This window comes from Manihot esculenta, chromosome 7 (assembly GCF_001659605.2).
Source record: "Manihot esculenta cultivar AM560-2 chromosome 7, M.esculenta_v8, whole genome shotgun sequence".
NCBI lineage: Eukaryota > Viridiplantae > Streptophyta > Magnoliopsida > Malpighiales > Euphorbiaceae > Manihot > Manihot esculenta.
The window spans coordinates 33,672,265-33,686,716 of NC_035167.2; the positions used below are offsets into that span (position 1 = coordinate 33,672,265).

The 14,452-nt window shown below is 29.6% G+C and overlaps 1 protein-coding gene and 1 pseudogene across 1 annotated transcript; both read right to left on the reverse strand.

The window, feature by feature from the left end:
* Positions 1-819: 819 nt before the first annotated feature.
* LOC110618774 lies at positions 820-3,918 on the reverse strand (annotated as a pseudogene).
* A 7,195-nt stretch (positions 3,919-11,113) lies between these two features.
* Positions 11,114-14,084, reverse strand: LOC110618888 (probably inactive leucine-rich repeat receptor-like protein kinase IMK2). The gene is made up of 2 exons (XM_021762161.2): positions 11,984-14,084; positions 11,114-11,901 (listed from the first exon to the last, which is right to left on the reverse strand). The coding sequence occupies exons 1-2, from the start codon at positions 13,860-13,862 to the stop codon at positions 11,279-11,281; spliced, it is 2,502 nt and encodes an 833-aa protein (XP_021617853.1). The 5' UTR covers positions 13,863-14,084; the 3' UTR covers positions 11,114-11,278.
* Positions 14,085-14,452: the final 368 nt, after the last annotated feature.

Here is a 14,452-nt window from a genome sequence, read left to right on the forward strand (position 1 = left end):
ATTTCCAATATTTAAAAAATTTTAATAAAACTGTTTGCCTTTCAGTCTATTTTTTCTCTTATATCATTTTAAACAAACGATATTTGATTAAAATTTTGACGGAATCTAATTAGTTCTTTATCATTCTCCATCCTCTTTCTTTTTTTCGGTATTTTTTTTTAATGAAAAAAAGAAGTGTAAGAGTATCAATACCATAATTTCTTAAATCTTCAATTTTGCATACAGATGAGGAAGGGGGTCCAATTGATCCTAAGATAAATCAAGAAGGGACAGAAGCCTAAAAGAGAAATGAAATGCATGCACATGTGAGAAGCATGATTGATTATGAGAAATGAATTATGGTTTATTTGAAGTGAAAACCATAAAATTAAAAGAAGATTACTTGTTTAATTATGTTGTAATGTGGCATAATCTAGTCTTAGGCATGAAGTGGTGGACAGGCAGAATACGAACTTTTCAGAATCATCAAGACATTTGGAGGTTTCCTTTTTTTTCATAATTGAACTGTTCAATATCACCAAAACACTTCAAAAAATCTCATTCTTTGATACGGAAGTTAAGCCCATCATCATAACTTTTGATGATTATTTTTTTTATTGATATGTTTTTTATGTAATAAATCCAATTAAAAAAAAATCTCTTAACACAATAGAAAAATACTTATTCAGACCAGTTTACATAGATTCATGGTATAAACATATGAAATTTCAGGTAGATTTCATTATTTATTTACAATTCAAATTCCGTTTAGATAAGTATTGCTGTAATAATTTCACTCATCAAGACAGGTTCTGAAACAGAGAGAAAACTGGAAAGAAATGGAGAAATTTTCTTTCAACATTAGCTATAGGAAAAAAGAATTACATCCTCAATCAAGAAACATAGCAGATTTATATGTCTAAATCTATTGGTGCCTGGTGTTACATGTGCACTCCAGCACCATAGTTTTCAGACCCATTTCTATCTATCAAGAACAACATTGAAACAGAGCAAGAAACTATCCCCAAATGCAGGGAAAACAGTACTGAACTCACATACTTAGACAAAGACCCTTATTGCAGGGTTAATTGATTTGATTTAACAATAATGGATAAATGTTTTTATGATTGATCTTAGCATGGAGGTAGATCTGCAGGAGGAGACTCTAAAGATTGCAATTCTCCAACTCCATTCTCTACCAAGAAGGCCATGGCCAGTCCCCAGGTGATATGAACATCCAGATGACAGTGCATTAACCAGACACCTGTTCATGCAAAAACAAATAACATCATTCAATTTCTCAACAAAAAGACAACGAAGTTTGTCTGATTTTGAGCAGTTTTTTTACCTGGGTTGTCTGCAACGAATCTGATGACTGCCCATCCATTCACAGGTACTCCAACTGTGTTTCTGAGAGGTGGATCAACGAGGTTAAATTTGGAAGTATCAGTCTGAGGATTAAAATTTCCAAACCCTTCTGCAATAATATAGAAATCATATCCATGAAGGTGAATTGGGTGATTCTCAGGTGTAACAATACTTGTATCCTGCAGCACCAGCTGAACCCTGGAGCCATACTTCAACTTATAAACCTTAGTTCCAGGAACTGGTTGCCAGAGAGATCGGCTCACGTTACCCGTGTAATCAAATTGCACAGGTGGTTTAGCTGGAAAATCAGTGGTGAAAACTCCTGGAACTCTCAGTTGATGAGCTTGCAATAGAGAGAAAGTTGATGGGAGTTGAAAGGATACATTGTTCATGCTTGCTGTGAAGCGAGTTCCATTGGGTCCTTGACACTGGCTGGCCTTGTTAAAATTGGGTGGACAATTGTTGAGTCCTAAGCCAACTGCGAAGAATAAATTTTCATCAATATCAGTTGGAACTAAGACTTTGTCACGACTCCTGAAGCTATTACTGAAAGCAGTAACAGTAGCTGTGTCATTATAAGCTGGTAAAGGTGGCATAATTGGCTTGCTTCCTGAACAATTTTTAGCAGCACAGGGTGCAGATTTGTATTCAAGAATGGCAGTAGTTGTGGTATTGTCAAAAGCTGCATTTTGGGCACTTTGGTAAGCTCTAGCAGCCATGTAGTATCGAGAAGATTGCTGGTCGCCGGAGATCAAAACGTCGGTGGTTTGGCCAGGTCCGAGCATTAGGACTGTGGTGGTGAAGGGTTTTACGTAGGAAGCATCAGCACCAACAACTGTGAGCTTGTGGTTGGCAACAGTGAAGAAAAGAGGTTGGTTCATTGCAGCATTGATCACTCGGAGAAGGTTGGTTTCGCCAGAGTCAATCGGGACAATTACAGTGTCTGCAAGACAATTACAGTATGTTAGAAGGGAAAAAAAAAAAAAAAAGAAAACAGCGTCATCAACTTTTGTCTTAAGATTCTGTGGTTTCCAAACGAATCTTAAAAATAAAAAAGAAAAAGAAAGGGTTTTAGAAATCAAGCAAACCTTGGGCGGAGCAATTGTAAAGATCACCAGGCTGACCATTAATGGTATAAGCATCGGAAACATTTGGTGCTCCTCCAGTTCGAGTTGCCTCCCTCACAACATCAATGGGATTTGCATTCCACCATTCACCTGATCATCATCATCATCATCATGTGTAATCACCATTAATCATGATGATCATTTCCCTTTTTTTCTTGAAAAAAAAAATCCAAATTTGGAATTATTGTATACCAAGAATAATGGGAGTTTCACGCTTTGGCTGAGGGAATGGGTATGAAGATCCTTGTCTTGGGTGAATGATTAAAGCTCCATAAACAGTAGCTCGAAGCCAAGAGCTATGAGCATGCCACCAAAGTGTCCCTTCTTGTCCTTGAATAGTAAACCTGTAGGTGTATTTCCCTCCAGGCCTAATTGGGCACTGTGTCACAAACTCTGGCCCATCTGCCCATCCAGTCCTCAGTTGCCTTACACCATGCCTACAATATCATTAAAAAAAAAGAAAAAAAAAAACTGACTAGCTTTAATTCAATAATATTTATTTTTAATGGCATGTCATGAGGTATGTAAATGGAGGGGAGGGTGATCATTCCGTTGGTTGCGTTTAACCAAATAAATTAAAAATTAAAAATTAATTAGTTGAATTAAAAAAATTAATTTAAATTAAATTGATTTAATTCGATTTAATGGATTGGATTTTTTTAATAAACTTTAAAATTTTTATATTTTATTTTAAATTTTTTAAAATTTTTTAATTTTGATTAAATTGCAATTTTTCTATATTATCACAACAACACAGCATTGCTAATTGATATGTTGGGTTCAGTTTTGCTGAATTTTTTTTATGAAAATCAAAATAAATTGAAATAATTATTTTTAAAAAAAATTAAAATCAAATCTAACCAAACAAAATATAAAACTAAATTAAAATTTTAAATTGATTTAATAAAGTTGGTGTGCAAAAATAAACCGAAAACTGGAAATAGAATACTAATAAATGGAATGAATTTCTAGAATTAGTTACCAATGGATCGTGACATTGTATTGAGCTCTGTTGACAACAGAGAACCAGAGTATCTCCATTATTGACTTCAAGAGTTGGTCCAGGGAACATCCCATTTACAGTGATTACATTCTGGGTCTTGCACAGCCTCTTCACTGGTGTTGATTGAATCTGCACCAATACTCAAATGGTTAGCACTTGAAGAAGAAGAAGAAGAAGAAGAAGAAGAAGAGGAGAATTCTGGTTAATGATCATGAAGGAGAAGATCACATACAACAAAATCATGGTATTGAATCTTGTCTGCATTGGCTGAGGACAATGCAGAAGCAATGAGTAGGCAAAGGCCTAAGAACAAGAAGGAACTTGAATCGCCCATCTCTAAAGTCTATTTGCTTCAGTGATGGTTTAGCTAGTGATGTAGCTGTAGAATGGGAGCCGGGTGATGCTCTATTTATAGGAATATTAGAATTGGTATTCTTGAGTTCGAACACCAGTCGAAGCTATTTGATAAAAAAACAAAAAAAGAAAAGAGATTTAGTTTGATGAAGTGGGAGATTAGGTTTTGATCAAGCCAAGTGGTCGAATCACAGACAGGCAAACTTGGTTCAACACCATAGTGGTTGTTAGCTTGTTGCACCCACTAGCCTATGAAAAAGAAGAATACTTTGTTGAATGCTTGTTTCACAAGTCTTTCTTAGGTGATAAAATTCAACAAATTATCATAATTACAATGTTTTATTAGGCAATAATGAAATGAGTTTCTAGTCCTTTAAATTTTTAAATGGTTAAATACTTAATTAGTTACTAAAAAGATCGACTCTAATGTACATTTAGACAGTAAAATATCAAAGAAGTATTACAATAGTCTAATACATGGACTTCATTCTTAATCTAATATAAAGAAATGACAGGCACGAAATAGTCAAACACATTGTTTTCCATGCATACAACAAAAGTCCAAACTGAAAGATACGTGGAATGATCAAGGCTGTTCATCCTCCATTGTTATTGACAGCTTATCTGAGGAAGGTGTAGACCATCTCTTTAGAAGTTCCATGCATGCAATTTTCGAAAGTCTAAACACATTATACAAATATGCCCATCTCCTGTCAAATTCATCTTACTATTCATCTTACTTGTAAGAAAATTCTTCTATTTTATTAGATAAAAAGATATTGTAACAACCATAAAAATTTACTTAAATTCAATTTATACGATTACAAAATATATGAAAATTTATTAGTTAGTCTATTAATTTTAAAAAATATATTAAAATGTAATTAAAATTTTAAATATTTATTAATTAATTTTTCTATTACTTTAGTATTATAAAAAAATAAAAAATATTTTAAATTTAGAAAAATTTAACAGTTTTATAAAATTAAAAAATCAATTAATGAGTTTTTATACACTATAAAAATTAAATAATAAAATATTTAACTAATAAAATTAATGAAATATCTAATTAATAATTTTTTAAAAAAATTTCATAAATATTTTAATATATTTTTTTAAAATTGAAGAAATAACTAATAATTTTTTTTTATATCATAACAACAAAAAAATAAATTTCCTTACATAATGAATTCATATAAAAAAATTAAATGAAATCCTCTTAAAATTTATATCTTACATCCATCGTGGTTTGAGTCTTAGCAAGAATAGCTTTTATAATAATTTAAATTGTTATTTTTTTATATTATAAAACAGACGCTTGATTCTTAATTAAAAGAAATTAAATTTAGCAATTTAATTACTAAAATCACCTCTAGAGAAATCTTCCATTTAATTGCTTTACCTTTCTCATTAATAATGATTAAACCTCTTCATCTAGCAAGGAAATTCTATTTTTGAAGCAAAGAAAGGGTAAAATTTCATTCTTAAGTATAGTTTATCATAAAATAAATATTTATTATTAAATTGATAATGTACAACATGCCCCACTAAATCTAAAGATTTGATAATTAATTAATTAATTAACACATTGATATTGGTGAACATGTGCACTTAATCATGCTCAATGGACAAGAGGAAACAAGTATGATGGAGAAATTGTCCTTTATGCACATGATGATTAGGTTAAAAACCCTAGAGCTTTTACCTTAATTTTAGGGCATGCCCAAAAGAAAAGGGTACTCATACAACCTTTGAAATCCTATTATTAGTTCTAAAATCTTGGGGACAAATAATAATGGACACTAAAAAAAATGGACCAACACCTGCAATAATCAAAAACAGTTTAGGCATGCCCATAGATTCATCTCAGTCAACAAGATCATTAGCTTGGAGAGTTAGAATACTATGTATATAATTAGTTATGCATGCTGGTGGAGAAGTCTTTTGTTTAGGTTGATTGTATACCAAACTCAAGATTTTATCAAATTTCCTTAACAAAAATTGAGTGTCAAAAGTCCTCTTAAGTTGGTGTTAAATTAATTATGATATTACGAATAATGTGTGCTAGAGATTTGTTGGGTCTAACTACAAATTTCTTAGCAACATGTTGGTTGGAGAGATACTAAATAGGGATTAATGATGTTGAGATTAGGTCACTTGTCATTTTAAAGATTTAACTATTTTAAGTATTAAAAATTTTAATTTTTATAATATAGTCTTATTTCTAAATTTTCCGTTCATGTCTTTATCTCTATCAAAGAAACGCATAAAATTAAAGAAACGCATAAAATTAAAGAGTGAATTGATATACGTACTTAGTATGATATGAGTCTTGGCTTTATATATTAAAAAAACGCATAAACTTTTATGCATATATCAAATTTTTGAAAAAATAATGATACATAAATTATTTACTTCATAAAATTTAGAGTAATATTTAAATTTTGTTATTAATTTTTAAATATTACTAAAATACAAATTTAATTTCTGTGACTACTTGCATAAATCATGTGAAAATTTAAATTTATATAAAATTTACAAGTTTTCACTAATCTAGAATCTATATCAAAGTACAAAGTATCTTATAAAATATATGAAGTCAAATGGTTGTTAAAGTTTAAGAATTTATTTGAATTTTAAATAAATTTATCTGTTAAATAAGATCAAAAGTAAGTGTTCAAACCAATAATCAAGAAATTTTATAAAGGAACAAATATTTTTGTTCACTACCATTTTCTTAGTAACAAAGGAAAATTTCCAACTAAGGATAAAATAATTAATCTCCTTTATTAGGTACTCTAGCTCTTTCAATTTTCATTCAAAGACTGAAAAAGCAAATGTGTATGCTTAGAAATTGGGCTTTGTTAGGAATCAACAGTAACCTACATCAGAATTTATTATTATCCCTATTTTCTCCCTGCCCCATACGCATTCAGTTAATAAATAGGCAAGATTTTTTGCCTCATATTTTAATTGGATGTTCCGTAATTTCAACTTTTTTTTTTTTAAATAAAATTGTCAATTTTTTTTTCTGGTGTTGTGTCATTTTAATTACATTTTTGTTCCCCATTTTCTTTCCTAATTATTCCAAATGTTCTGTCACCTTCCTCTGCTAACGGCTTCTTCTTCTTCAAATCAACTTTGTTTAAAGTCAACTATGAAATTATATTGGATAAATGTTTAATTTCAATTTTTTACAAAATCAACTCAGAAATTTCATTTTAGTATTAATTTAATTTTAAAAATCAAATTTTAGTGGCGAAATTATTATTTGTAAATTTAATTTAAAAATTAATAAGCTCAATTTATTTTTTCTAACTGAGTTTCCATTTTTTATTTAACCCAAAATTAGAAAAAAGAAAAAGAAAAAGAAAAGCTCAGTTTGTTACTTTTCTTGATTTTTAAGATGACTCTTAATCTCTTAAATCATAATTTGAGATGGCAATGGGCTGAGTTTGGTGGGCTTTACAAATCTCATATCGATTGACATGAAAAAAAAAAAAAAAAAGTTCTTGCTTGAATATCTAAAAATTCAGTTCAATTTCTCCCATCTTTTATGAAAAAATAAAAATGCTATAAAAGTATTTATTTTCATAAACAGTGATAGAGCTCATTATTTTTCAAAAGCATAACTCAAGTTTAGTTATTAGAGAATATATTGTTAAAATAGAAAAAAATTATTATTTAGTTTCTATGATATAATAAAATTATTTAATTGGTATCTCGATTTTAAAAAATATATTAAAATATTTTTAACATTTTAAAAAACTTATTTGGTCACTCTATTAGTTTTAATTGTTAATTATTATAAAAAAAAATTTAAAATGTCTTTGGTATTGAAGAATTAATTAATAAATTTTTTAAAAATTTAAAGGATCAATTAATAAATTTTTTAAAATTATAAAGATTAAATATTAAAATATTTAATAGTAAAATTAATGGAGACTAATTAATAAATTTTTTAAAATATTAAAAATATTTTAATATATTTTTTAAAACTGAATGATTAATTAATAAATTTCTCTATATTATAAAAATTAAATAATAATTTTTTTAATTTTAAGAGATTCATTCTTAATTCTAAATAGAAATGAAAAGATACCTATTGAAGGAAAGAAAAAAAAAACTTTTTTTTTCAATAATGAAAATTTTCCTTGGAGTTTAATTTATTGGGACAGTTGTTGAACCACACTAAGGATTTATGATTTTGCCTATGTCATTGGGAAGAAAATTGAAGCAGTATTTATTCATCTACATATTCCCTTCTCACTTTTTTTTTTTTTTTCCATTAAACACTGATGATACCTTAATTTAAAAGTTTTTTTTTTTTTGACATAAACTTTCCCCTTTAAATTTTAATTCAAGTGACATATAAAATATTATATATAAATTTTATAATACAATCTTTATTTATATATGAGTGTATTATTATAAGTAAGAAACATAACTAAAATCTTTTTATTGGAGGTGAAAAATAATAATGATAATAAAAATTTTGTATATTTATAAATTCAAGAAAAAAACTTTTTAATTTTAAAAATCACAAATAACTATAATAATTCAAAGAATATAAAAATTTATGAAACAACAATAAAACTTTATTATTTTTTAATAAACCATATATTTCATTAATTTAAGTAATAAAATAAATAGAAACAAATTGTATGCCAAAAATAAGATCAATTGGGTGATAATATAATTTTAAATATTAAATTTAATGAAACTATTGTTTTTAAGTTTGAAGGAATTAGAAACAAATTTAAAGGATTAGTCCAACACTCATTTAAATAAAAATAAATTTATCAAAACATAGTTATTATTTTATTAATATTCTTTATAAATAATTTGATTTTTAAAGAAGGAAGCATTTTGTTGTGGTTAGAAAATTACACTAATAGCTTTGTAGATAAACTTATTAGTATTTTATTTTCTCGAAAATAAATTATTTTTTATATAAAATATTTTTCATAAATTATTTATTTTCAACAAATAAATAGTGTTAATGCAAAAATGAATTCTCCCATATTTAGATTATTTTAGTTTTGGGACCATGGAGTCCTTTGTTTTTATTTTGTAAATCTAGAAAAAAGAACTGTTAAAATTAGAGTTACGTTTAAAATTAAATTGAATTAAATAAATTTAAATTTAAATTTTTTTAATATTTATAAAAATTAAATCGAATTAATTTTGAGTAGAAATTAATTTAAATCGAATCAATTTAATTAAATTTGATTCGATTCATTTTGATCGGTTAAAAAATTTTTAATTTTTTTTAATTTTTTATATTTTATTTTTAATATTCTAAAATTTAATTAAAATATTGTAACTTTAATTATAATTTAATTTTTATATTATAAAAAATAATATATTATTATTACGAATGAACTCAGTTCAGTTTTATAATTTTTTTAATTAAAATTAAATTAAATTTAAAATAAATAAAAATTTAAAAATAAAATCCAAACCAAAATTAAAAAAATAAAAAATTAAATTAAAATTTTAAATTAATTCAATTTAACCAATTTTTTTCTATTTAAACAAATACTACTCAGCTCAGTTAAAATTCTTTATTTGTAGCAGCCAACACTAAGCGGTGGATCCATCTCCTTGATCCCAGCCTATATCTCCTTGTTTGGCATTATTATTTTATACGGAAACCTTTTAAAATTTTTTTCATAATTATATAAAAAAAATTAAATTAAAAAAATAAAATTCTTTCATTCCAAATAAAATAATTATAAAAAAATAAAAAATTAATTAAATTAAATTCTTATAAAATTTTTAATTCATATAAACTGAATCTCCTTCTATACTAAATCAATGATTGACATTGTCACTAGTTAACAGCTTAACTTGAATTTTTTTTTTCCTAAAATATGGAGATTTTATTTAAATAAAAAAGCAGCAAAAGCTTCATCAGAATACACCCAATACAATACTTTCCCTTATTTTTCTCACTTGTCCATAAATTAAATAGGTGATAATTTTTTCAAAAGAAAAAGAAAAAAAAAAGTGATGAAAATTTTCTCTAAAACACAATTTTTTACAGGCATGAAGAATTTTCTGTGAGTTTGTGGGAGGTGGCGTTGAACTCCTTCGTTACATACAGGCAGCGGCTTTCCACAGAAGCCTTCGTTCCCTGCTTCATATAAATTTAATTATTAAATGTAAGATTAAATTACAAGGGAAAAAAAAAAGACATACTATGAAAGATCACCTGCAAAAGATGATGGATCGAGGCTGGCGAGGGGAGCTGGAATCAAATGGTTATGATTAAATCTCTATCGGTTTAGAAAATTCATTAATAATTTTTATTTTAAAATTACTCGATTAAAATATTTTATGCTTTTATAAATTTAAATTTTTTATCATTAAATAAGTTTTCTGTGAACTTTAATATTTATACTATTTAGTTTATGTATTTTTAGTTATATTATAATATTTAATCTATCTCGTCTTTTATTATTTTTCAGTCCAAAATATTTACTTTTCATCTTCAAGATTTCAATATTCCAAATAGTAAAATTTTTCTTAAATTATTTACTCATAATCTAATTTAATTTTATAATATATTTTTATTATAAGATACATTTGGTGTGAGGTTAAATAAAATTTATATATTACAAGGTAATACTTAACTTCATTTAGCTATGATTGATTAATATATTATTCTTGCATAATTATTACACTACCTCCTCTAATACAACATCCGAATGAATTATATCAAATTAAATGAATTAAATTTTATTCTCTCAAACTTATTTTATTTATCATTTTATTATACCAAACATAAGAAAAGTTAATTTTATTCTCAATATTGAACCAAATATCATAAAAGTAAAATTTTTTTTAGGGAATAATTATTACTCTACGAAAGAATCCACCATTAACCATTAAACTTATTTTGTTAATCTCATATCAAATTTATTCTAAGAAATGATAATTTTTTTTTATTTTATTTAGTTGAGCCTCTATTTATATTAAATTATGCGTTAAACTATCTAAATTTAAAGAATAAATTTTATTTTTTAGTAATAAAAGTATTTTATGAGTAATATTAGATTATTTAATAGATTTTATAAATTATTTAAATTTTAAAAATAAAATTTAAATTTAGAAAATTCTAAGGATGATTTTTTGCATGTATAATCAAACGTTTTTGGCGACCTCCCAAACAATCCACTAACCCTCAATGTTTGAAAAATTATCAACTTATGATAGAGAAACTTTATAATACAACTGTTTTATTATAAACATCAATTATGGTGTATTCCTTCAAATAGATTCAAAAATCAATCTTATTATTATTGAAAAAAAAAATAATATCCTTAAATAGGTTCAAACAATCTTATAATTACAGACATGGAAATTATTACTTGAAACCAATACTTAATAATGAAAGAATTGTACTCTACTACTATGTTTCTTCCTGGAATTGCTTCCTTAATCACTCGTTGAGGGGAACTCCTGCAACATCTCCAGAATGCTCGGAACTGGTAGCAGCAGCAGTATCTGGTCTAATCTCTTCTAATTGCTGAAGGACTTGTTGAACCTCAGGCCTCGCAGAAGGTGAAGGATCAACACAATGCAAAGCTAGTTTCAATGTGTTGAGTAATTCATCACCGATTATAGATGCATCCTTCATTAATTCCAAATCGAAAACTTCATTAGTCCACTCCTCTTTAACAATAGAAGCAACCCATTGAGGCAAATCCACACCATGCATTGCTTCTCCTGGAGACTTCCCTGTAAGGAGTTCCAATATGATCACTCCAAGGCTATATACGTCTGTTTTTGTGTTTGCTTTCTTAAGCTTTGAAAGCTCAGGTGCTCTGTAGCCTAATGCACCTGCAGTTGCAATTACATGAGTATTAGCGGCAGCTGTCATTAGTCGAGATAACCCATAATCAGCAATTTTCGCAATTGCATTCTCATCAAGCAGGACATTGCTTGATGTAAGATTCCCATGTATGATGTTCTCATTATTGTGAAGACAGGACAAGCCCCGTGTCGTGCCCTGTGCTATCCTCATTCTCGTCGGCCAGTCAATTGTTCTATCAGGTCCTCTGGCTGCAACAAAAGTAGAGCTTGTCAATGGCTGATAATTGATTTCAGTGTAGGAAACAAGACAGGAAATTGTGTTTTTGCTTACCATGGAGGAAAGTTGCAAGACTTCCTTTAGACATGTAGTCAAAAACAAGAAGCTTCTCTCCTTTAGGTCCTAAATAATAAGCCCTCAAAGCTAAAAGATTTGGGTGTCTGATTTTACCAAGCACATTAACCTCACTTTCGAATTCTCTCTGTCCTTTTGTAGTTTTTTCTCTTAATCTTTTCACTGCAACTTGATTTCCATCTTCTAATGTGGCCTTATACACTGTCCCATAAGTGCTCTTTCCCATAATTTCTGCAGTTGCACACAAGAGATCATCTGCTGTAAAAGCTAAGGGACCATCAAAATGTACTAGTTTCCCTCCAGCTTCTCCACCGGATTCAACTTCACCCACAACTGGTGAGGCTCCCTTTCCACCTCCTGCAGCGGCAGCCCTCACTGTGGCTTGACCATCCTTGGCTTTCGATGATGCTGACCTTTTCCTTATCAAGCAACACAGTAGAATGCCACAAAGGATTAATAACAGAATGAGAAGAGCTCCAGCTGCAATGAGAATTATGTCTTTAGCACTCAATTTACGATGACGTTTTTTAGGCATCTCTGGTGGTGGAGATGGGACGCTCTGGGAAGGTGCTTGAGAAGGACATGGAGCTGCACCACTAAATCCACATAGTTGGACGTTACCAGCAAACGAGCTTGAATTGAATTTTTGTAACAGAGTCGTCGGAACAGAACCGGAGAGGTTATTGTAAGAAACATTGAAAGAAACCAGACGTTGTAGATTGGCTAGGGAATCTGGAATTTCTCCACTGAGCTTATTCTCTGATAAATCTAGTTGTGTGATTGTGGAAACGTTTCCCAGTGTTGTAGGAATTTTACCAATAAACTGGTTTCTCTTCAAGTTTAGAACAGAAAGGTTACGCAATCTGCCAAAAGATTCTGGGATTTGGTTATCAAGGTTGTTGTTCTCAAGATTCAGAAGAACAAGCGATGATAGATTAGAGAAAGAAGTAGGCAAGCTTCCATTAATGGCGTTGTTAGAAATATCCAATGTTCTTAGCCTAGAAAGCCCACCTATTTCAACTGGAATGGCTCCAGTGATTCGGTTGTGACTAAGGGAAACATCTTGGAGCTCACTTAACTTTCCCAGAAAAGCAGGAATGGAGCCAGAGAGGTCATTGAATTGAAGATCTAAGAAAATGATAGAGGAAGAGCGAGTGATGCTAAGTGGGATTGAACCTGATAATGAATTATAGCTCAGGTTGAGTCTAAAAAGCTTGGTAGCATTTGCAAGGCTCTCTGGAATTGTCCCTGTGAGAGAGTTGTTACTCAGGTCTAGAGTTTGGAGCAAAAAACAAGATCCTAGAGAAGGTGGGATTGAGCCTGAAAGCCTGTTGTTGAATAACTGAACACCTCTAAGATTTGGGAGGATTCCCAATGTCTTGGGGATTGAGCCACCTATGAGATTGTCATGGAGGCTGAGCTTTCGAAGTGCTTGAAGTTGCCCAATTTTGTCAGTAATTTTGCCCCCCAATCCTTTCCAAGGAAGCTGAATTACAATAACTTCGCCTTGAGCACACTTGATTCCAGTCCAACCTCCGGAACAAGCTCCATAGCCGCTGTCATTCCAGCTCTTCAAAAAGCCTTTCGGGTCAACAAGTTCTGCTTTGAAAGCTTGCAATGCTTGAAAATTAGCTTGGGTGACAGCCACACCATCCCAATCTTGGCAGGAAACAGGTTGAACGACAAAAACGAGCAGATGAAACAACAAGAAAAACTGGGTATAGATGAAAAAGGGTACTTGCAATTCCATCTGAATCTTCCATTTCTCCTTCTTCTTATTGGAAATGCAACACCAATCTGCAAAACTTCTAAAAGGGTACTTGCAGAAGCTACTGAAATATGTATTTGGATTTTCCATAACCCTCGGTAGAAACAGCAAACAATGCAGAAAACAAGAACAAAATTTTGTTTTCCTAGGCTTTCTTTCTTATTTGAACTTTAGCAACAATGAAACAGGAGCTGATTCAAACATTAGTTACTGGGCTTTGTAGTACGAATTTAGAGGCGGGGTTCTGTGGAAGACCACGTGTAGGTAGAGAGAGAGGAGGCTCTTCTCCTGTAGAGAGCTGGGATAGAGGCTCTTCTCCTCACATAAAGTGCCTAACGGCTACTTTGTTTTTTTTTTTTTTTTTAATTTTTATTGTTATTTAGGAACGGCTAGTTTTGCAAGGATGGGTCTTCTAAATATGCATGGACCAATTTTTATTGTGGGTTATATCTAATCTGGTCTTTTGCTGCTCCAAAAGCCGGCTGCTTCAAAATCCAACATAAACTAAGCCACGTAAGATCACTATTCAAATGAGATGGACGAAAAGACCATGCTACCCTGAGGAATTTGTATACTTAATGGGTTTGTTGTGATAATACAGACAAAAAGCATGGCCATTTTTGAGAAGTTAACTCATACGAGGATAAAAATAACACGAGATGTCTTTGTCTGATGCTATG